The sequence below is a fragment of the Chlamydotis macqueenii genome, chromosome 14, assembly GCF_036417535.1.
Source record: "Chlamydotis macqueenii isolate bChlMac1 chromosome 14, bChlMac1.mat, whole genome shotgun sequence".
In the NCBI taxonomy this organism is placed as follows: Eukaryota; Metazoa; Chordata; class Aves; order Otidiformes; family Otididae; genus Chlamydotis; species Chlamydotis macqueenii.
Window position 1 is genome coordinate 2,078,153 of NC_141569.1, and position 23,179 is coordinate 2,101,331.

A 23,179-nucleotide genomic window follows, 5' to 3' on the forward strand; every position below is an offset into this window, starting at 1 on the left:
TTGGGGCCGCGGGACCCCCTCGCACCCCCCTTTACAGACGAAACGAAAGCGGGATGAGTATGCAGGATTTAATGCTGGCTCAGCATTTTCATTGCTATTTTAGGGAGTGCTGCAGCCATGGCTGCAGGGGGTTGGCGGTGGCTGGGCCATTGTCCCCCTGCGTGCCGACCAGCCCAGTTCGCCCCCGGGATGGGAGCGGCAGGACGGGGGGAAGCAGGGGCCGTGCACCTGCTCCGTTTGCCGGCCGAGGTCCGTGACTTCACGCCCCACCCCGGGGCTGCCACATTGGAAAAATACCCATTTTCTCCCTGTTCCCACGAGGAGCCAGTGAGGTCCAGTCCGTTATCCCTCGGCGCTTCGCCAGCTCGGCCACGGACAGCGGGGCTCTCCCGTGCTGGGGGTGATGCTGACTTTGTGGTTAGAGCCAGGCCACCTGGGAAGGGATGAGCCACGCGGGGCCGGCCCCGGCCGAGGACCTCACATGCGGAGCAGCGGTCCCTTCTCGGGGCTGGCGTGGGCGGGGGGCTGGCCGGCGCTGGGACCGGGGCTGGCCCGCATCCCCGTGGGGATATAGTACAGGCTCTCCAGGTACCCGCAGTCAGGACCCCCGGCAGCGGGCGGCCCCTCGCCCTTTGGAGCGGGGCTGAAGGTCCCGGAGCAGCTGGGGTTTTCGGCGGCCGGCAGGTCAGGGTGCGCTGGGGACGGGGCGGCGGGTGGTGCGGGTGCTGGGAGCCCCGGGAAGGCGCCGTAGGGCACGTAGGGTGGAGCGTAGACCCCTGGGGCCACAACCAGGGAGTTGAAAGGAGCCTGGTAGAGCCCGGCGTGCGACGGCACCGGGGGGATGAGCACCTCCAGGTACTGCCCGGTCTCGGGGTCGTAGAGCGTTTTCAGCTGCGGCTGCCGCGGCGGCTCCATGTAGTAGCATTTCCCGCTGTCGGGATCGACGAGCATCTTCCGGTGTGCGGGCAAGTGGGGGGCAAAGGGCTTGGTAGAGCTCGCCGGGCTCTTACTGCTCGGCGAGGCGCCATCGGTCCTCCTGGGGAAATGAGGAGCGTCCTCGAGGCGAGGCTGCGGCTGGGCTGGGGGCAGCGGCGGCTTCGGGCGCTCCCCAGCAGCCAGGCCCTCGGGGGGCTGGGGGAGGGCGGGCTCAGGGCTGGGTTTGCTCCAGGCCGCTTCCCCAACGGCCAGGGGGGACACAACGGTCCCCAGTGGAGTGTTGGCTGGGTTTGGGGCCAAGGGGGGTCCAGAGGATGAGCTGGCCGTGTTGGGGAAGGATGGGCGCCCAAGGGAAGCGGGGACTGGGTTGGGGACCAAGGGGGATGGAAAGGATGAGCTGGCTGGGTTGGGGACCAAGGGGCTCCCAAAAGATGCGCTGGATGGATTGGGGACCAAGGGAGTCCCAAAGGATGCAATGGATGGATTGGGGACCAAAGGGGTCCCAAAAGATGCGCTGGATGGATTGGGGACCAAGGGAGTCCCAAAGGATGCAATGGATGGATTGGGGACCAAAGGGGTCCCAAAGGATGCAATGGATGGACTGGGGACCAAAGGGGTCCCAAAAGATGCGCTGGATGGATTGGGGACCAAGGGAGTCCCAAAGGATGCACTGGATGGATTGGGGACCAAAGGGGTCCCAAAGGATGCACTGGATGGATTGGGGACCAAAGGGGTCCCAAAAGATGCACTGGATGGATTGGGGACCAAGGGGCTCCCAAAAGATGTGCTGGATGGATTGGGGACCAAAGGGGTCCCAAAGGATGCAATGGATGGACTGGGGACCAAAGGGGTCCCAAGAGACTTGTTGGTGGGGTTGGAGACCAAGGGAGCCCCAAATGATGTGCTGGCCAGGCCAGAGGCTGATGGGTAGCCAAAAGATGAGTTGGTCATGTTGGGGATCATGGGGGTCCCAAAGGATGTGCTGGCTGGCCTGGGGATTGAAGGTGTCCCAAAGGCTGTGCTGGCCGGGTTGGGGACCATGGGGTTCCCAAAGTATGCGCTAGCTGGGTTGGGGACCACAGGGTTCCCAAAGGAAGTGCTGGCTGGGCTGGGGACCAAGGGGGTTCCCAAGGCCGGGTTGGGGACCATGGGGGTCCCAAAGGATGTGCTGGCCAGGTTGGGGACCGAGGGCAGCTTTGGCATCGGTGAGGATTTGGGGGCTTTCCCAGGAATTGCTAAGTAGTTGGAGTTCTCCGCCAGGGAAGCAGGAGGGCACGGCTCGGAGGCTGCCGGCCACTTTGGCGAGTGCTCCCAGGCCTCCCTCCGCTCCGGCAGCTGGCCGGAGGGACCTCTGCCGGCGTCCCCGCCTCGAAACGGGGCGGCGGGGCTGGCGCTGCCTGCGAAGCTGCTGCTCCCTGCCGACACCTGCTCGCTTGTGGGTGGCTTCGTTGCGCTTCTCCCCGCCAGTTTCCCAGGCTGTGGGTGCACGCTGCGGCCAGCCCTGGCTCGGGGGTCCCCGTCAGCACTGCTGCCATGCTGCTGCGCTGTCGACTCGGGCCCCTCTGCGGCGCGGAGCCCTTCGGTGGCACTGTGTCCGTCCTTCCCCTCGGTGGGACCCGGCGGCGATGGCGGGAGGAGAACGGTCTTCTCGGTCCGCAGCACGGCACCGCTCTGAGCCGGGGAGCCCTCCCTGGCTGCGGCCGGGGACTGCCGGCCCACCAGGACGTGGAGGTGGGTCTCCATGTGTGGCACCCCCTCGGCTGTCGGCACCCGGGGCGGTACCCTGAGCTCGCTCCGCTCCAGGCGCGGGGGGGATGCGGCCGGTTCTTCCGTGGTGGTCGCTGCTCTCCTCGTGGCCTGGACCTTTGTGATGTGGACAGGGGAGCCGCGCGTGGGCGAAGGCTGGCCGCCGCCGAGCTTTGCGGGGCCCTCAGCGTGTGCCTGGGCTGGCTCTTGGCCGGCAGCCTCCAGCACTTCCCCATCCGCCGGCTCGGTTGCCGTCTCCCGTCGGCAGACCGAGGTGCAGTGGATGACGAGCGGGGCGGCCGGCGGCGGCTCCCCACCGCTGGCCGGTGCCGTAGTGCCGTGGGACGTGACGGTGGTCCCGAAGCAGAGGTTGTAACCGCTCTTCACCAGCTTGCGCACGTCCCGGGGCTGGGGGATGCGCCCCTTCCCCTTGTCTTCCGTCTTGGGGCGGGTGGCCGGCAGGGACCCCCGGGCCGGGGTGCCGGGGCCGAGCGGCTGGGGGGGCGCCGCTGGCAGTTTATCCTCCCGCTGGCTCTGCGGCACCAGCCTCACATCCTGCGCCCGCGAGGTGAAGAGGTGTCGGGGCGGCACGGCGGGGAGCGCCGGGCTGCCGGCCTCAACGGGGACGGTTTGGGGGTGGCTGGGGCGGATGGCTCGCTGCTTCAGGCTGGGCCACGGCTTGGGCGCCCTCTCAAATCTGGGAGCAACGTCCAGTGCCTTCCCCGCCTCGGGGTGGGATTCGAACAAGGCGCGTGCTCGCCGGTAGCGGATCCTCTCTGGCACCGGTTTCTCGGTGGCACTGGGCAGCCTGTGGCCCTCCAGCACCTCCTGGTACTTCATCCTCTCGTTGAGCTCGTTGAAGGTCGTCTTCAGCTTGCAGACGCTCTCCCTCGTCGCCTCGCTCAGCACCACCCCCTTGGTGGGACGGGTGGTGGTGGTCTCCCCCGCGGCCGCTGGCATCCCGCCGCCCCGCAGATCCTCGGCTGAGAAGCTGCAGTCCGAGCGGGAGAGCGAGCTGGATTTGCCCTCCAGGCCATCCCCCAGCAGGTCGGTGCCAGCGGACGACGGCCCAGAGGAGGTCGAGCTGCCCCGCAAGCCCTTCTGCTCCATCTTGATCCTCTGCTCGTACTGCATTTTCTTGGCCAGGACGTTTTTCACCAGGGAAGAGGCCGCCCTGGTCTTGCTGGCGTCGGTGTCCAGGGAGGCCGTCTTCATGAACTGCTTGTAGTTGAGCCTGAAGTCCTCTCCGACGGCCCTGCCCTTGCTGGGGGGCTCCTTCCTGGTGGGGGGCAGGGGTTGGGGGGCCGGGCCGTCGCTCCAGGGGCCGAAACTCGTCTCTTTCCTCTCCTTCCTCTTCAGCAGGATCTGGCGCTTGGGGACGGTCCTCTTCTTGCCGTGGCCCTTCCTGGCCTCCGCGCTCTCCAGCTCCACATCCACGCACTCAAACTGCTCCTTCCCCAGCAAGCCCAGCAGCTCCCCATCCACGCCGGCGGGGAACGGCCAGCCCGCTCTGCCATGGAGGGCTGCCACCGTCCCCCGGGGCTCGCCGCCAGCTGCCGGCCACCGCCGCGGCCGCCCGCCGTCCTCCGACAAGGAGTTGGAGAGGCTGGAGGAGGTGTGGGAGCTGCACATGTCGAGGCGAGTGCCGGGGGGACCCGAGAGGCTGCGGAAAGCCCTGGCCGTCAGCGCCCGCACCTCGCCGTCTGCCTCGTCCGAATCGCTGGGCGCCCCGCCGAGCATCCCCCCGGGCATCGCCAGCTCCCCGCTGGCAGTGGTGGCCGCGGTGGCAGGCTGCCGGTCCCCGCCGAGTGGACCCATCCTGCCCCCCTGCCCCGGCGCTGGGCTATTCTTAGCCACGACGGACAGCTGAGCCTGCCGCGGGCGGGCGAGGGGGCCGGGCAGCCGGGGTTTGTCGGGGGCCCCCGCCGGAGCCCAGCACCCCAGGGCCGCCCCCTCGGCACGGCCACCTCGCCGCCCCGCGTCCTGGGGCGATGTCCCCTCCTCGTCCAGAAACTCCAGGCAGTCCTTGAAGGTCTCAGTCCCCTCCGAGCACACGGCGGAGTGGTAGGAGGAGACGGAGGAGCCCGACATGCTCTTGGTGAGGTCGTCACGGGGGAGGCCAGGGAGGTGGCCTTCCTCCTCCGATGCTGAGCGCTGGCCGTCCCCACCGCTGCGGGGACCCTCGCCATCGGCACCGGGCAGCTCGGCGGGGGAGAGCAGGACGGGGTCCCTCTTCCCGCGGGGCATGGTGGTGGGGACGACCCCGGGGGGTGCCAGCCGGTACCGGGGGCCCCTCCTCGGTGCCGGGGACGCTCCACCGAGGACGACGGCTCGACCTTCTGGCTCCCTGGCCGCGGCAGCGGCTGGCCCCGGCAGCGGGACGGAGCAGCCCCTGGATCACATGGACGTCAGCGAGCGCCAGCCCGGGGGAGGTGATGCCAAGCGCGTTGCTGGGATGCCAGCGCCGCCCCCGGCCTCCGGGGGTCTGCTGGGGGTGCTGCAGCACCGTCCCCTGCCCCCTCACCCTGCAGCACTACCCCCCAAACCTGCAGGTGAGGTGCCAGGGCGTCCCCATGTCCCATAGACCCCTCTGGGGATGTCCCATCCCCGGCGCGGAGGGCACGGCTGGACCCCGGGCCCACCAGGGCCCCTTTCCCAGCACCTCTGCCCGCCTTGCCACAGGGACAGCGTGTCCCCATCCCGGGGGGCTTCTCCAAAATCCACCCTGCCCCAAGCAGCAGCTCCCCCAAAACGGATTGCAAGCGGCCGGGAGCAAAGCCAAGGCATGAAATCAAGGTGGGCACTGAGCACCTCCGGCACTCACAGCAGCTGAAAGATGGACGGCCACTATTTGCCTTTTTCGGAGGGACCCATAGCACGCAGCCGGGGCACCCACCGCAGCACAAGGGTCCCCACAGCTTGCTGGCCTTGATTGTCACCGGCAGAGACTTTCGGGAGGATTTGTTTTGTTTTTTTTCAGTGAAGCAGTGGTAGCAGGTGCTCCCCAGCGCTGCCAGCCCCGGAGCAACCTGATGCCCAAGTCGTCCGGGTTCACGCAGGGACTAAATTTAAACCCTGGCAGGGAAAAGGAGGAGAGGAGAGCTTCCCTGATAGCTGGCCTGGCGCTTAACCCCTACGCTGCCGCGCAGGGCTGTGCTCAGGCGGCGTCTGTGCCCACGGGGGGCAGAGGAGACGTCGCGTGGGCAGCACTCGCCAGCACGGTGGCCTTGTGAGAGGGCACCTGTGGGATTTCGAATCCCAAGTCAGGGAGCCAGCGGGATGCCAGCACAGGAGCTCCCCATGGCGCCGGGATGGCTGGCAGCACCCCAAAAACCTTGGGCTGCCCCCCTCGGGTGCTGCTCCTCACCCTGTGCGGAGGGCCGGCGCCCAGCCTGGGGCTGGCCGGGAGCGACCCCGAGCCCCCTGCAAAGGTGGGCTCACGGCATGGCAGGCTGGCGGGCGCCTGCTGAGTCACTGCTGGCTCTGGCCGCGGCGCAGCGCAGCCGGGACGCGCACGCAGCCCTCGCCTGCTGCCGGATTCGCAAGGGCGGGAGGGACGTGCAGACCCACAGCGGGGAGGGGGCTGAGGGTCCCCTCGGGCCCAGCGGGACGCTTGGTCCCTGGCCGGTCGGCATCCCAGAGAAACGCTGTGTCATTCCCCCTCCTGCGCCGAGGGTCGCGCCCAGTAGTGCAGGGCCACAGGGAGGTGGTGGGAAAGGGAGGCCCAGGGTCACCGGCGTCCTGCCCAGCCTCCCCGGGGTGCCCCGCCGATGCCTTTGGTGCATCCGAGGCTGCTGAGGGTGAGGAGGAAGCACCGAGGGGAACACAGGCTGTGGGAGCCGGAGAAGATCCGGGTAAGGTACAACAAGCCGGTGGGAGGATGGCTGCGGCTCTTCCTGGGCACGAACCGAAAGGTCTCTGTGCTACCGCCTGTGGGTCCTGCTGCCCCGGCAGCGGGTGCGAGGCAGATTTAGGGCAACGACTCGTGTAACCGCTCCAAACCTTTCCTCTGCCCCTTTTCCAGCGCTTGTACTCGGCCCAGCTCTGGCTGCTGCTGCGCCTCGCATTCTGACACCCGGGCCCTGCCAAAACCGAAACGGTCAGAGCGTCGTCGACAGCTGCCACAATCGGTACAGTAACACTGGAGGCTGGAAAGTACCGCCGCACGCCCGCCGCTCAGTCCACCCCCTGCTCCACAGGGCCAGCCGTACGGAAAAACGTGGCAGGGCTGCAGCAGGACTGCCGGCTGGGCTGGTTCCTTCCAGCGTCCCCAGGGCTGCCACGAACCGGGTGCGTTGTTGAAGCGCAGGGGGAACCGGCTGTGCAGCCCCGCAGCCCGAGGCTGCCAGCAACCCGCCGGGCAAGCCCCAGGCTCCAGCGCCTGCACCTCCTCCTCCAGCTCCTTGGGTGCATCCTCCCCGCTCCGCGTGGCACAGGAAAGAGAGAGGAGGGCACGGCCGCAATCCCCGCGGCCCCCCTGCCCCCCAAACACAACCCTTTTAGGTGAACAGGCCCTAAACTTGTCTTCCAACACCTGAAGCAGCTGAGGGCGTGCGTGGGAGCAGCCTGCTAGGCACAAGCACGTTACGGAACACGGGCGGACCCAGGTTGAGCCAGACTTGCTAATGAAATACTCATTTACTTTTATGTTTAAGCCAGCATGATACCGCCTGCAGACTTACCACTGCATTTGCTTATTAACTTGTTTTTTTGTGCCAGCTGCGCACGCTCGCCTTTAACGCTGGCAACTGTGAAAGAGGCAGCAAGGAGGAAGATGACAGCGCAGCGGCTGCCGAGAGCAGGACATGCCTCTCCCACGCCGGAGCTGCTTTCCGTAACTCCAGAGGAGCAGGAAACACCGGCCCAGCTCGGCAGAGGCTTTCAAAGCTGCCTCTGGGGTTTGGAAGGGCACCAGGCATCGAAACGTGCCAGTGGCTCTGACAAACCTCACCTTGGTACCCAAGGGCTGGACGTGCGAGCCCGGGCCAGATGCAAAGAGCTTGGGCGGCCCAGGCCTGCGCCCCCGAGCCCGTGGGAGCACTTCACGCCTTCCCCTCTCAGGCCTCATTTTTGGGGCCATGCCGGGCCGGGCCCTGCCGACCAGCACAGGGAAGGGGCGACCGGCGGGTCCCCCCCCCCCGCCCCCGCCGTTCCTCGCCGGTCCCGGGCCGAGGCCTCAGGGCCCGCCGCCATCTCCCGCACCCCCGCGGCAAATGGCGGCCGGGCCCTCCCCGTCTCCTAGCAACGCGCCAGCCTCTCCCCCCCCCCCCCCCCCCGCCCCGGTCTTAAAGGGGCCGCGGCCGGCAATGCCGCAGCCTGCCCGGCCCCCGCACCCCCGGGAGGAACGGGCTCGGCCTCACCGGGCGAGCCGCCGCGGGGGGGACGGCCGGCAGCTCACGGCCCGGCCCGGCGGGTGCTGCGGGGCGGCCATTTCGCGTGGAACAAACTGCCAGGCGGCACAGAGCTCTGTGGGTTCAGCCAGGCTTCTTACCGCGGTACAGGCCGGCATGGAAACGTCAAGTCTTTCATTTAAAAATAAATACACACACACACATATAGATATAGATATAAACCCATTTGCAGGTGGCCGGTATTCCCCAGGAAATGGGAGCACCCTGGGAGCTGCCCGCTCCCAGCCACCCAGGCCTGCTCGAGAACACCTCTTTCTCGCTTCAGAGACCCAAAAATGATTGAAGTCAGTCGCTTTTCGGCAAAGTAGCCTTTGGTTAACGACAGCAGTGCATTTCACCAGCCGCGGGCACGAGACACGACTTTCCTGGGTTTTTTTTTTCCCTTATTGAGTACAATGGCAGTGCTTTACAAAAAGAAGTACTCGTGTTTATCACCGAAGACGTTTCAGAGCCAAACGCCCTCGCAGCGCACAACGCCCGCACGCAAACAGTCCCCCGCAACAGCCTTAGCCGTGATTTGAACAAAGAACAGCTTATTGCCTTCTGGATTATTGTTACCTTTCAGTTTCACCTTCTGCTTCATCCCGGCCTCTGTCCTAGTCGCAGAGAAGACTCTTAAAATTGCTGTGCTTCTCACAGGAGGTCTCCCGCCTCCATCAACCACTTAGAGACCTTTCGGTGAACCTGCGTTAAGTGCAAAATATGAGGCGTGAATTCATCTCCGTATAGGACATCACAGGTCCAGCGAAGGCGCCGGGTTTGGTCTCCGCACCTGTATCCCTTCACAGCCACGGGAGTCACACAGGAACAACAGCGAAGACGCCAGACCCGGAACAACGTCCAACCGCTTCAATATATTTTAAATATATTCTACAAACTATTTAATATATAAAAAGCAACATTAAAAGAATGTTGCTTTTCATACGCATTTATATTACGCGCTCCAAACTGGGAAACGCCAGAATTAAGGCTGCCTCCCCTGCCAGCCACATTACCAATCTAGAATAAGAAAACCAAACATTTTTGCCCTTGCAGACTCTCACACCACGTGTTTCACAAGCCCCTCTCCACGCCTTTCTTACTGGCGCTCTTCCTGCCCCGAGCGGCTGACAAACTCTGCCCAACTTCCCAAAGTGCTCACACAAAGTTGCCCGAGAGGGAACAAATGTTAACATGAAGATGCTAACTTTAAGGAGTCATTATGTTGTTTTAAATTTTTTTTTTTAAACACACCACCATTTCATAGCAATACTGCTGTAGTTGCAGTGGTCGCATCATACGGGGGACATGTCCATCTCATCGCAGGAGCCCCAAATCTCAGAATCCAAGACAAACACCCCCTCTCTGGTGGGGATCACCAGAGAAGCTCCTCTTCCTGCAGCTCCCAGCTCCGTTTGCTGCCCAACCTCCCACAGCCGTAACGGACGGGACGGGGACACCAAGAGGACCCTTTCCGATACCTACAGTCCCTGTTCCCTGCTCTCCGTACCAGCCGTTTCGTGCACTCTGCCAACAGGACGCCCTCAGCACACCAGTACCTGACCCAGGCACATGGAGACTCCATGTCTGAGCTTTAAAGGCGATTTTAATTCTGGCATTCCTCAAACTTTTTTGAGCACTTTGCTTCCTAGGTTTACGCCAAGGCCATCTGTGGCATCCTGCTCTACCTGTAGTGAGTTTTAGGAACAGAGTTGTTCAGTTTTAACGGACATGCCCCTCCACATCAGAGAGGCGAGCGCGCCAAGTCCTCGCACGGCAGAGGGAGGGCAGAAGCCTGCACCTGCGCTGCCCGAAGATGTCCTTCATTCCATGTGTGGTACACACCTGCGCCACCCCACCCCAGAAACCGGCTCAGGAGGTTAACGAAGCTCAACCGGAGCAACAGTCTGTTCTCTGCTGCTGGCGAGTAAAACCCATCCTCAACCGGCCTTTAACGCCGGGATTGGTAAAGGAGGATCAAGGAAAAACAGGACACTACTACACGGATCTTTTTCTTTGCAATGCTATCTCTACAGGGAAACATTCATAACTGCTCAACAGAGTAAAAATATGCTACATCAAAACCGTACCAGAAAAAGCAGGACGCCTGTAACAGCCGGAGAAGAGTTTGCAGATAAAAACCAGAATTAAACAGCCAGCTTAAAAATATGCCATTGGAAACACAGGAGAAAATAAATATGGCTGGCCTCTCTCGACAGTCCAGCAGACGCTGGAATTGGTGCAATTCAGATTCCGGTTCCGTCCCCTCGGCAGCGTGGAGAGCCGAGAGCCTGCTGGAGTGCTCATCTGAAGCAGGTACTTGACTCATCCGAATTAAGCATCGCGTATGACCACTTGGACAGGAAACACGCCGGCTTCCATCTTAATTCTCATTACAAACGGCTGGAGAAGCAAGGACATCTGCTTGGTTAGCCGTACGAGAGGGCTAGCGCGCTCAGCGCCGAGAACTACGCTGCTCGATGGAGTGAGTGGCTGGTCCATGTAAAATACAGAAAGCCAAGACATTCGCCTGCGGTCCTGGGAAGTACGGATGGCAGACAAACTACCAGCGCAGACAGGTTCCAAACTAACAGCCTTTCCAGGGAATGAATTTACAGAGTGCCACTGGTCCTTGGAACCACGTATAGCGTACAGCGTCTATTCCAGCAAACACCAGCTCTACAGCTCGTGCTGGCCCACCTCTGCGCCGTCCGCAGAAGGAATCCAATATTCACACTCGGTTACAACAGACTCCTTCCCTTTTTATACAAAGGAAAATAAAAACATAAGTTAAAACAGCAATAAATAAAACGACAGAACGTGTGTGTCCCGGTCAGCCCCCTTTGTGCATTCCAATCAGACTGGAGAGCTTCTCACAGTGCTCGAGTTTCAGCGATTCTGCTTTCTGCTTTAACCGCTCATCTCTGTACAGCTTCGCCAAATTCGACAGATCAGACTCTGAAAGACAAAAAAAATGGATGTATTAGGATGAAGCTGTGAACCTACTTTAAATAACACTTTCTCAGTGCTTTGTTATCTTTAGTGTATTTTTTTGTTGTTTCAGTGAAATTGAGCATGTTAACAACTTTCCTTAAAGAGAGGCCGCCAGGTCTAACCAGGCTAGCTACTTAGGAAAGCGGCGTTCCCAGAACCGCTTGAAAACTCAAACAGTTACAATGACCCTCTCTACCAGTGCACCAGCAGGACAACAACCCAAGCAAAAATTAAGACTGATTATTACTGTCTACAAGAAAACAAACTAAATACAGCTTAGAAGTTGCATAAAAATTAAAATTATGTTAATGACCTAAGGAACAGGTGATGGCGTTCAAATAGACATATATATTTAAATTGACTGTGCATAAAGAGGAGCTAGTAAGAAACCATTTGGTCTGCTCCGCGGCACCTGTAAACAGCGGTATCGCCCCAGACATCTGTGCCAGATCCCACCTCAGCGCGCCCTGATCCGTACCGGGGTACCGCCAGCCGCAGACTGGCGGAGGGGGTTACTCTGCACCTCCCAGCGGTATTTCAGCGACACGCCAGAAGGAGAGAGCGCCTCTTACCGACTTTTCCTGTGGCTGCCTTGGGGCTGTCAGCTGTCTCGTGAGCTAAGCAGGCACTGCCAGACACGCACACCCCTGTCCACGGAACCGAGACACGCAATTCCTTCGGCAGATGCGTTCTGCAAGGGCCCGGAGCATCCACCCAAATATATACTTGAAGGCACAGATAACTGGGGTTTTTTTTGATGTTGCACTTCTCAGAATTTAAACTCTGTCTGGCAAGAGCTTTATGCACAAAGCATTATAAATTCTGCTAGGTTTTTTTTCCTTTGGTATTGATTACAGGAAGGTGAAGAGCTAGCCGAGGGATTTGTCTGAGAGGCCTCAGTGCCCTTTCATTAACGATACAATCTCAAATGTGCTTTGCATATTTTTTCCCCTTCTTCTCAAAAGCAACATAAAACCAAAGTCATCTCATTGTTTAAATTATTTCTCCCCTGTAATTCAGAAAAGTTTCTTTTGCTAATTAGCTACGGAGGTCTTGACATAGCTTTCTCCCTGAAGAATAATTTACACCCAGGATTACATGCATCTAAGAGAACAGCAGTAATTTGTTTCTGAAAAGGTCGAAATTTCCCTAAGCAGAGGCTACCTGATGGCACTCAGTTTTTTCAGAGAGCTTTTATACATCTTACAAATCTCTCATTTTACAAAATCATTCAGAGTGGAAAGAACTTGAAAAGATCCTTTCAAGCCTCTGTCCCTGCCCCACTGAAGTTCAAATCCATTTGACCCTCCACCTATTTACTGAAAAGCTTTACAAACTGACAGGCATGAACATTTTATTTTAGATCAGGAATCAATTTTCAGGTTTTATAACTAAAATAGCATCCGAGTTGTGCCAGGCACACAGCCTTGACAAGCCTTCAGCAGAACTGGGCTGGGGTGATTGTCTCCGCGGCCAGAGTCCCTGGAGCTCTGCAGCGAAGAATCTCAGTTTACGCTTACCCAACGGGGCAAAAACACTCACTGCAAACGCTTGCACTTTTTCGTTGTGTCACGTTGGTTTCTTCTGGTTTTCAATCTTTTACACTGAGCTGTTCTTTTTTAAGGAATTCCTAAAACACCTAATTCCAACTACGTATCCTCCTTCTCTCTGTTTTCAGTTGCCTCTTTGTCATTTTCTACAACTCAGAGCTCTCTGCAGTCTTACTTTACAGCTGAATAATCTCCTGTAAAAACCTGCGACGTGCTTTTTCTCCTTCAGAAGACCAAAACCCGCAGCATCTGCACCTTCTACACAGTATTCTGCCGCTAAAGAGAAATGCGCCCTCAGTAAACACAACAAACACGCTATTAATAGACATTCAACTGACAAAAAAAAAAAAAAAAAGTTGACCACATGAAGTTAAACACTTCAACAAGAATTAACGGACCAGAGTTATGAAACAACAGCTGACTACGAACTGTCCCGACATCCCCAGAGAACTTTTCGCAGCGCTCCATCTTGCATTCACAGTTTATTTTTACAAACTGGGCTGTACTAAAGTTAGCACAGTCTCAGCTGGGCTCATTACCTGCTTGCTCGCCTCGATGGTAATCATTCTGAAAACGTGTTTTTTTAATTACAGTGGTCTCCTCAGGCTGCTGCTCATTGTGGACGCTGTAAATATGTCTGCAGATGTGTGACTAATAAAGTCTCTCAGTGTAAAAGCTCCAGAGAGGCACTGTTTCGCAGGAATTACTTGGCGTGCAGTGCTGGATCATCTCCCCCTCTGTGACTACCAGTCTCTCCGAGACTTGCAAACCCTGTTGCCCATTTTGGGGCATGGCACTCCTTAGCTCAGGGTCTAAGCGAAAGAGACAACATAGCAACTTTCAGTTGCACAAGGCCAATTCAGAGGATTTTTCTGTGAGAAATAACTTCTATCCCTGTAGCAAGCCTAGGCATGAAGCCTACATTTATGGTTATAACAGCCACACTATACCTAGAGGCTGCTCCTGCCTGCCACAGGTGCTCAGAGACCACAAGTCAAGCAGATCAAAACCTAAGGGATTTGGGGGGATTTTTATGGTCTTACATTATTTTCTTTTACAACTCCAGCGCCTACATCTGTATATTTCTTTTTATAAACAAGATTGGTAAGTTTTATGTAAAATAAACCCCCTAGTCTCTGGATAAAAACAAAACAACTCTCCCCATCAAAAAATCTGTAAATAGTTTGGAGTCAGCAACACCACTGTTCCCTCTAGCACAGGATTAAACAAGTCTTGTTTAGACAAGAATGTCTGCTACCATAATGATGCCATCGGTAAAGAAACTGTAAACCAGTGCAAAGTCACTTTTTAGTAGCGTGCTGAGGACTGCTTCACACACAGCAATGCAGAAAGTCCTGGTGTGAGAAAGCAGCTTGCCTCTGCTGCTACTAAACATTCACACAGAAACAGTTCCGTGGAAGAAAACAGCAGTAGTTTGTGTTTACTCATTTTGAGGTGATTAGTTCTTCAGCTGAAAAAAAAAAAAAAATCAGTCACAACATCCCAGCTCCGGCCAGCCCTTGTGATTTGATTTCTGTTATTTTGTACAGTTACAAAAGAAGCAGGGCTTTGCTCTATTTTAAACGAACTACAAGAGCAGTAAATAACAAATAATACAGCACGGGGTTAAAATACATGCCGTGATGTGCCACTGATGGACTTAGGACGTGAGAATAATGATTTTGAATGCTCGCATTTGTGTGTTCTCCCTTTCTGCATTCAATTCTTGCTTTTAAAAGACAACCTTGACTACGGTGAAAAACATGATCTCAAACTCATCGAAAGACAGAAAATGCAAATAAGCGCACAAAACAAGCACCGAAGCACGCTCTTTGAAAACTGATACCAGTAACACCAGTCACCAAAAGCACCTGAATAGGCTATGGGCTCTCATTCTGATTAAGCTTTGAAGAAAAAGATAGATCATAATCTTCTGGAGTTAACCAAAGGAAAAATGATTCTGCTCCAGCGGAGGAAAGACGGAGTAGGTGATGTCTCAAGATCTTTTCCAGCCCTAACAATTGGTCAGAGCTAGATAACGTGGCGGATTATACATTTAAAACATCTCCACTAAGAGTTATTCAAGCATAAAAACTGAGTGGAAAAAATGTCTCAAATGGTGAAATCTACTTCCACCTAAGGTGAATTTTGACAGACCCTCACAAACAGCAAATGCAATGCTAAGAGCAGATGTGAGAAACACCAGTGCAAGGTCTGAGACGTTATATGCACCCGAAAAGGAGGCTAAAAATGGCACTGCTTTGTGAAGCACAGCCATCACACAGCTCCTGATGGGCTGTAGGCACAGGCCTGTAACAAAAATAACTTACTTTGCTGTTTCTCCTTCCAGCAGCTGGTCTGAATATAGTCTATGTAATCTTTTTCAACAGTTTTCTCTAGCTCTTGAAGTTCTGCTCCTTGATAATTCTTTTCAAAGTTTTTATCAACATAGTAAGGCACCTGCAAGTTCTCTGTTTCTCTGCTAACAACATGGCCTATGGACCTGTAAAACATCATGGAGAAAATAGATATTTATTTATTTTAGCAGGAAAACAACTGATGTTTCTCCGTATCAGCATTTCCAGAGGACAGCATGTGCAACTTCTTTGCAGTAACTTTCCGCAGGACTACAGCTCCCTCAATCACGCAGTAAGGGAATTACAACTCTCAGGCACTGTGTGCTCCAAACAGAACTCACTCACGCTCCCCCCGCCCCTAAAAACCACAGTGCAAATACCCAATACTTGGAAATATTTACAAAGCACTGACTCAACTCAGAGCCGACACTGCTCCTTCCAAATATCGTGTGTGTTCTCAAGAGCTCAGTCAGAACACTTCCAAAACGTAACAGCAGATCTTATCTGTGAATGGAAGCTCCACGTGCTTTCTTCTATTTGCTGGTGATTTCTGCCAAGCTAGGTCCAGAAATTCACGGCAATTGATGACAAACAGAGATTGTAAGACAGACATGCATCTCAGGATTGCTTAGGGCATAACACAATTGGATCTGGATTTCCCTGGATTCGGGATCCTTTAGCAGAAACAAGAATTAGCAGGGGAGATTCTAGTTACACTTTCCTTTAGGTTTTTATCGTCATCAGTAAACGACGTGGGGCATGGAATATCCCCAAGGGATATTCTGTAGGTAGAATAAGCAACTCTGACAGAGCCGCTGGATCAAACTATTCTCTTCTACCGAATGTCCTTATTTTAGCAAAGACAACCAGGCGTTTTTTCAAATCACTGCCCAGAGAAAGAGGCAGGCAGCCAAAACACAAAGGTTACACTCTACTGAATGGAATCCAGTTTGCCCCTTCTATTTCCTGGGCTCCTCTTTTCCTTCTCTCTTGCAGTCTCTATGCTCTGTTTATATAAACAATTTCTTTTAGTTTTTAGGCTGTTAGTTCTTTTTAAGGTTATGGTTTAGGGAAACAGCGCGACTGTATGCCAGGCTCGGGCCTGCCTATCTCAGACCAACAGGAGAAGGGGAGGCAGTGACAAAAAGCAGGAGAGATTAGCTGCTCTGGGGGCAGCGTGGGAGGTCTCACATGGGACCAGCAGATAGCAAAACACTCTCTAAAATAGAAAAAAAAAAAGCCAAAGAAAAAAAAAAACCAAAGAAAAAAAAAACCCAAAGAAAAAAGCCAAAACGACAAACCCAAACTAAAATCAACCACCCTCTTGTTCTTCTGCTAGGTCTACACACTGACATCTTGTGGTAAAACACGATGACGGGCGTTGGGCTGCTATGACAGCGGAGGGGACAGGAGCCTAAACCTAAACCTACGCAGTTTTGCTCCTAAAAGGGAGCAAGGGGAGCGTCTGGAGCACTGTGATATTGCTGTGCGCAGCAGGTGGTTCAAAACCTGCTCACTCCCGCTCCTATCTCTGCAAGAAACAGTGAAGGTGAGTGAACTGGTCAGCTTTCTCACTGGAGAAAGCTCCCAACATGGGATGCCGAGAGGAGCAAACAGGCTTTTCTCTGCCCGACAAACGCAGGTCTGGTGGTGTTCCTTCTGCTTCCACAGCTGACCCGTTCAGTTTGCCCTCTGCAACCCCAGGGTCCTGCTTCTTTACAGTTAAACCAGGGCATTTTAATGATTTCTGGAGCTTGACAATTCCTCCAGTGGAATTCAAGCTCCAGAGCAGATTCGGATTTATACTGTGAACAGCAGGCTTTATTCCTCAATTGCTTTACGTGGGAACCTCAGCGGTGGTCCACAGATTCCTGGGGGCTGGGCAGACCAGAGGCTGCTGAGCTACAGCCACATTCCTGCTACCGTATCACCGTGCGAAACCATTTCACGCCAGTTGAGATAGTGCTCTGGCTCAGTGCCTCTATTTGTTCAGCACAGTACAACAAAGCACCCCACGGTTAACTCCGGCGCGATAATGCATAGGAGAGCTCGTCAACAGAGACTGTCGGTATTTCCTTATTTACAAATTGATAACACTTTCTAGAAAGAGCAGAGCAGAACACTAACATGCATTTTGCTATCAGTTCCAACTTCCCTCTACCTCCTTATCGCAAACACGGAAGACCAGAAAAATGTGTTCTTAAATGACTTACGATTTGTAGAACAGGCTGTAGGGCGGGTTAGTGGCCATCAGCTGAGTTATAACCGACACTATTATTATTATGAAAACTGGCATCAACTGGATAAATGCAGAGTATGAGTTCTGAAAAGAACAACATGAATTAGTGGATAAGAAAACCAGGCTATCTGTCATAGATCAACAGTGTATTAAGTGTAAACTGAAAAGAAAAAATAAGAGGAATTGCTTGCAAATTTTGAGAGAGATGACAACTTAATTTCAAAATAATCTTTGTTAATAATCTCAGAAAGCTCTTTAAAGCCATTTTCTCCCAATTACATTTTCGTGACATTTCTTTCCATCTACAGCTTCCTCCACAAGGCGACAGATGCCCACAGCACTGTACCTGTCAGCGACCAGCCGACAACCCAGACTGGAGGAACACGCTGCAATTCCCATTTGAGCCTATGGCATCTTCTGAAGTTTGCTACATGCATTCTAAAAACCTCAACCTCTGTTCAAATGCTGGGTAAAATAGCTGAAAAGTGAAGCATTAAGAGACCATACGCAGTGTAATGTGGGACAGGATGCAAGCACTTGTTTTTGTTTGAGTGAATTTAGTAGGACGAAAGGGGGGAATCAAAGAGAAAGCAGATCTTTACTTCTGCTTTTTATTTATTTCCAAATTGGCTTCTAAAATGCCTTTTCTAACCAGGAGTAAAATACAATACGCAGCTATTCAGGTTTTGCTCTCTGCCCTGGGACAGCACAAGAATACCTGACGCAGTAGTAGGTGGCATTCATTTGCCCTAACTTAGCTGTTTATAGGCTGTATCAGGGTTGTTTTTTTTTTTTTAGAGCCTGACTATAACTCACCTTCCTCAGAGAACGATCTTGTTCCGTTAACAGACTGCCTCCAGAGGAAGGTTTTTCCAAGGTAGGTGGCATGTGTGTATGTACGCTAGCAACAAACGACACCTTGTGTCTCATCTAGAGGTTTCAGCTGCTAGAAAACTATCCCAGATCCATCCTGCCCTGGGCTGGAAAAAGCCTGTGCAGCACCTGGGCAAAAACTGTGTGCTAATTTACTAAAGGATTAAACACACCACGATGACAAGCCAGTCTTTCGTTACCAGCCCACGTGTGGGCTAATTGTTGTTGGATTACCAAACCATTAGCACTCGCACCAGCAAAACGCTCGGTGACAGAAACTCCAGGGCTTCTAATCCTATCAATACAATGTATTTTTAAAGTATTTTTATTATAAAAGACAATGTAGTTATTTCTGAAAGCAACCATTTTGGCTGCAGCACTTGAGGATAAACACTGAGCATTTAAGGACGGGAAAGTTTGTCCTGGCTTCGGATGTGCAAGTGGACCGCTCACCCTGGTGAACTATTTAAGCCCAAGAGATCCCCCCTCCTGGCTACCTGTGGCCTGTTTTCCTCCTCCTCTTGCTCCTGTGTCCATGCTCTCTCATTTCGGTGCCTTCGTGGATAGTAGTGTGCATCTCTGGCTACATTTGAGAACATATGGATATTTCCTGTTAAAAAAAAAACAAAACAAAACAAAAAACCAAGAGAGGGTCACGGTTTTCATCCAGTTGCTGGTGCTCACGTGTATTTCTCAGAGTTTCTAGCTGATCATCCAGGCTGATACTACACGATCTGAATTACAGTTGCGATACCTCAGATTTAGTGTTAAAATAACATGTTGTTCCAAAAAGCGTACCAGAGAAACTGTAAAGTTTGCCCTAAGTCCATCTTAATTTAAATCAAACTGCAGAAACACGCTATCATTTTTATTATCGTATCTCATATTTTAATATTCTTTTTGTCATGTTCACTTGCAAGGCCGCAGCTTGTGTTGCGCCCCCAGACTCTAAGAAGGAAAATTAATTTGCTTCACTAGACTCAGGCCATGAATTATGGCTTCCCATAATTACTGAATATGGTCTTTGACACTCATTTCTACCCCCTCTTCCTTCAAACTATAGTTTCACTTAGTGATTTTATAATAAGGACAGATTTAAAGAATAGCTTTTTGAGTTTAAAAAAGTACAGTTCAGGATTTCTTTTCTTGCACACTGAATGTAGTTGATTTATTTTTAAAAAAGCCTAAAACAAGGAAAGAATTGCATACGCTGATTCGATTTGAAGCTTCAACTCTGATTTTATCACCACATGAATATCTTAATAACAGCTGTGCTCTCCTCTTTCGAAATTCACCATCTCTTTGTAGCAGAGAATTGAAATCTATGGCATTATCATGACAACAGAAATGCAAATCTATTTTTAAGCCCTGGGAAAGACATCACATTATTTTTACACTTTATACTCTCCTTTCTCTGAATTTCCCAAAGAATTCTGCAAGAAGTGGCCTTTGCTATTGTGTCAAAACCTCTGTCTCACCGCTTGTCCAAAGATTTTTCCAAGAGTCTAGGCATCTTTGCAGCCACAGCTCCAACAGAGCACCAGATGAGGCTGGCTTGAAGAGGGAAAGTTTCTTTCTTGGAAAAGAAAGTTTGTTTCTATCATTCAACACTGCTCAGACAGTATTTTATCAAGCTGTGAAGAAACAGAAGCAAGCATGGGAAGAGAAGAATGGCTTTTGCAGTATGCCTAGAAAACAGCTTTCCCAAATCCGAAGTTTCTCAAAGAATTTCTGACAGCAGTTTCTTTCCTTCCATATGCATTTTTTTTTCTTTTTAACGAGAAAGAAGTTTAACTTGTAGCCTCTACCCATTATAACTGCAACACTATGCCACATGGAGAGCCTCCTTTTACACTTGAGACATTTAACACTAACTTTTAATATTTTTCCACTGAATTTGCACAGAGGAAAAACGCACGGTAAAAACAAAGCCAAAACCTGCCCACAAAAGCTATACAACGAGTTTCCCCTAACACCCACTTTCTGTACGCAGATTCCCAGAGAGTCTGGTGACAGCAAGGTTTCACAAAACAAAACCCATCACAATAGTGCAGAGCACAAACTTCAGCTCACACACACAAGTCCCACTTAACATTACAACAGTTTAAAAAAATATTCTCTTTATATCAACTATCTGGACATTTTTTTACCAGTAATTCTCTTGCCAAGTAGAAACTGTGTGGACTTTGCCTCTTTGGAAAATTACTGAACTGCGGATTTTTCAGAATTTAAAACTCAGATTAGGAAAATGTAGATAAATTCAGACCTAAACATTCCTTTGGCAAGGAAACTATTGTTTACTACCAACAGCTATTACTATGGAATTATCTTTTCATTTTCTTATTCTCTGCTACATCGATAAAAATTCTGACTTACTTCTTCACACCACTCTACCTGTTAAGCCTGCCATGCCCTGTACCCAAAATCCTTGCGCACCTCCTCAATTTCTTGTCCTCAACTCCAAGCATCTCTGTCGCCCACAGCTGCACAGCAGCCTCGTTCCACAAAGGCAATGTTTCACCGGTGGCCGAGGCAAAAGGCACACACAGGTCCGATTTCTTGCAAAGTCAGAAGTGGAAAACTTGCAGGTACGCACCTACTGGTCTGTTACTGGATACTGCACATCTGGCAGCCGCCAGCCCTTCCCGGCCAGGCTTTGAGATTTTTGGGGAATGGAGCTGCTAAAACCTGAAGTTTAAACCATGCATTAAGGGAGTTTTTCCAGGCATAAAAAGCTAGAAAGGGAGAAAACAGTAAATACCAAAAAGGCTTTGCTCTTCTCAGATGTATAATCAACCCCCGGAGCAGCACCAAGAGAAGCTGAACTTCCTTCGTGGTCTAGCGTCAGCTCGCTGCATTTCAAACGCATCGCGGACGGATACTAACCTGTAGGAAAGTGCCCGCCAAAAAAGACATTGAATATTTCTTCTGGCGTAATGTCTGCTTCGAATTCTGTGTAGTAGTTGTAGTGCCTGGCCTGGCCAGTGCTGACGTGCTCTTGGTCACTTCCAAATTCATCGTATCGTAATCGCTTTTCAGGGTTGCTCAGAACTGCAAAAGCATTGCCTATTGCTGGAGAGGGAATTAAAAGAAGCGTTACACACGTATATCACAGAATATTTCCAGATCTCAAGAGTTTTATAAGCAGAGGAGTAAAGAAGCCCAAAAGGGATAGGAAATTTGTGCTTGACCAAAGCTTGAATTACTTTTGAAAGAGCTGTCCCTGTAGAAGAGGTGTTACAACACTGGCGTTACCTGTGATGGAACCTACTTCCTGCTGTCACAGGTACCAGGAGAAAAATTACAGCACTACAGCATACGGAGAGCGTTGAAATATTTCTAACACCGAGGTGAGAGAGTCCACTTCAGACAGGAGACTGAGTGAGAACGTGACATTTCATCAGATCAAACTAAGCGCTGATAGAGAAGTGCAACTCCGCATACAGTTAAAACAAAGTTAATACCTGCAGAGACCAATTAAAATGCAGAGCCACATTCCAAGTTTTTTTTTTTGTTTTGTTGGCAGAGATGCTTGTGAAGCTGTACAACATATCAACTTCACATCCAGCCACCCAGAAGTGTTTGGTTGGCTCATCTTCCTCCTTGATCTTTGACAGAACATGGCTGTAAACAAGTTCACAGAGAAATACAACCCTAATGCAAAAAAATACAGAAAAGCTCTTCAAAATCTCCTTATTCTAACAGACTATGAGTGAATATTGTACTGCCTTACAGTGCTGCTGTAGACAGCTGCAACACAGCACAGAAAAGGAAAAGAGGTAAGAGTTTAGGTTGTTGATGCAGGTTTCAATTGCAACATTACTGAAAAGTCCAGACACAGAACACTGCACTGGAATTTCACCTGCTTGCATACGTATACATAGATAACATTTTATTTATGACACAGAGTTATTGCTTACACAACACCATGCTCTCCTGCATGGCCAGTATAATTTCCAAGCATCGCTCTAAACCATTAACAGCATCTAGGAATGAGAATTGGGATTTGTCTCCCTTTGCTTCTAACGGAAATCCACGTTCGGAAGACTAAAAGGCGAATCTTGCCAAGCAGCTGCGGGATTTTGTGGAGATGCACACGCTTGCCCATAGACGTGACAAGCCGCATGGGCCCACGTGATGCCTTTATATAAGGAGCAGAACTGTAAGTCTGAGGCAGTTTTAATCTCGCCTGAGTTTACGACTTCCCAAACCGGGCCAGCCTGCACCGGGCCTCACCTTTAAAAGCCTCGGTTGCTCCGGGAGCGCGGTTCTTGTCCGGGTGAAATTTCAGGGCCAGTTTCCGGTAGGCTTTCTTCAGGTCTTCCTCGCTGGCGTCCCTCTCCACCCCCAGAATTTCATAGTAGTTCCGGCACCGCTTTATTCTGGAAGCGCACACACAAGGTTACCCCCTAGCTACGGCCGGCCGGCCGGCCGGCCTGCCTGCCCCCCGCGGGCCCCCGCCGGCCGCTCCCCCTTCGGGCCCGGCCGGTCCCCGCGCCGCGCTCACCGCCGCACGCCGTCCAGCTGCTCCGCCGTGTAGGTCATGGCGGGCCCCGGGGCAGCCCGCCCGCCCCCGGCGCCCCTCACCGCCCCTCACCGCCCGCCGCCCCCCAGGCCCGCCCGCGCCGCCATCTTGCGCGCGGAGGCGGCGGCGCGGGGGCCTCTGGGTACCGGAGCCCCCCGCCGGCGGCGCGCGGACTACAGCTCCCAGCGGGCACCGCGCGGGGAGGGAGGGGCGGGGCCGGAGGGGCTGCCTGGTGACGCCATGGAGCGGCTCGGTGACGTCATAGGCGGCGTCCCCGGCGGGAGCTGGTGGTGGTGGGGAGCGGCGCGGGTTGGCCTCTGAGCTGTGGTGAGGGCCGAGCCCCAGGCGCCCGCCTCCCCTCGGCGGCGTGTTGCAGGCCAAACTGGGGGTGACGTCGTCACCATGACGATAGCTTCGGGGAATGACGTCATTACCGGAGCTGAAGGGCCCTTCCTGGCAGCGCTGCTGCTGCCCTGGCAAGGCCAGGGGAGGTGGTCATGAGCCGTTGCGTCGAGACGGGGCCTGGACAAACGCCGGCGCCGGGCCCGCTGGCCAGGCTGCGGCTGGAA

The 23,179-nt window shown here is 53.5% G+C and overlaps 2 protein-coding genes across 3 annotated transcripts; both read right to left on the reverse strand.

Moving 5' to 3' along the window:
* Positions 1-54: 54 nt before the first annotated feature.
* PROB1 (proline rich basic protein 1) lies at positions 55-5,868 on the reverse strand. 2 transcript variants are annotated; one of them, XM_086758953.1, is made up of 2 exons: positions 5,507-5,865; positions 55-4,345 (listed from the first exon to the last, which is right to left on the reverse strand). In XM_086758953.1, the coding sequence occupies exon 2, from the start codon at positions 4,312-4,314 to the stop codon at positions 478-480; it is 3,837 nt and encodes a 1,278-aa protein (XP_086615079.1). In that variant the 5' UTR covers positions 4,315-4,345; positions 5,507-5,865; the 3' UTR covers positions 55-477. The 2 variants fall into 2 exon arrangements, with proteins under 2 accessions (XP_086615079.1, XP_086615078.1); XM_086758952.1 differs by having other exon boundaries at positions 55-5,868.
* Positions 5,869-9,978: 4,110 nt separating this feature from the next.
* On the reverse strand, positions 9,979-22,737 carry DNAJC18 (DnaJ heat shock protein family (Hsp40) member C18). Its single transcript, XM_086758806.1, has 7 exons — positions 22,593-22,737; positions 22,322-22,467; positions 20,972-21,157; positions 18,583-18,695; positions 17,187-17,296; positions 14,947-15,119; positions 9,979-11,030 (listed from the first exon to the last, which is right to left on the reverse strand). Exons 1-7 carry the CDS (start codon positions 22,628-22,630, stop codon positions 10,906-10,908), a joined length of 891 nt encoding a protein of 296 aa, XP_086614932.1. The 5' UTR covers positions 22,631-22,737; the 3' UTR covers positions 9,979-10,905.
* Positions 22,738-23,179: the final 442 nt, after the last annotated feature.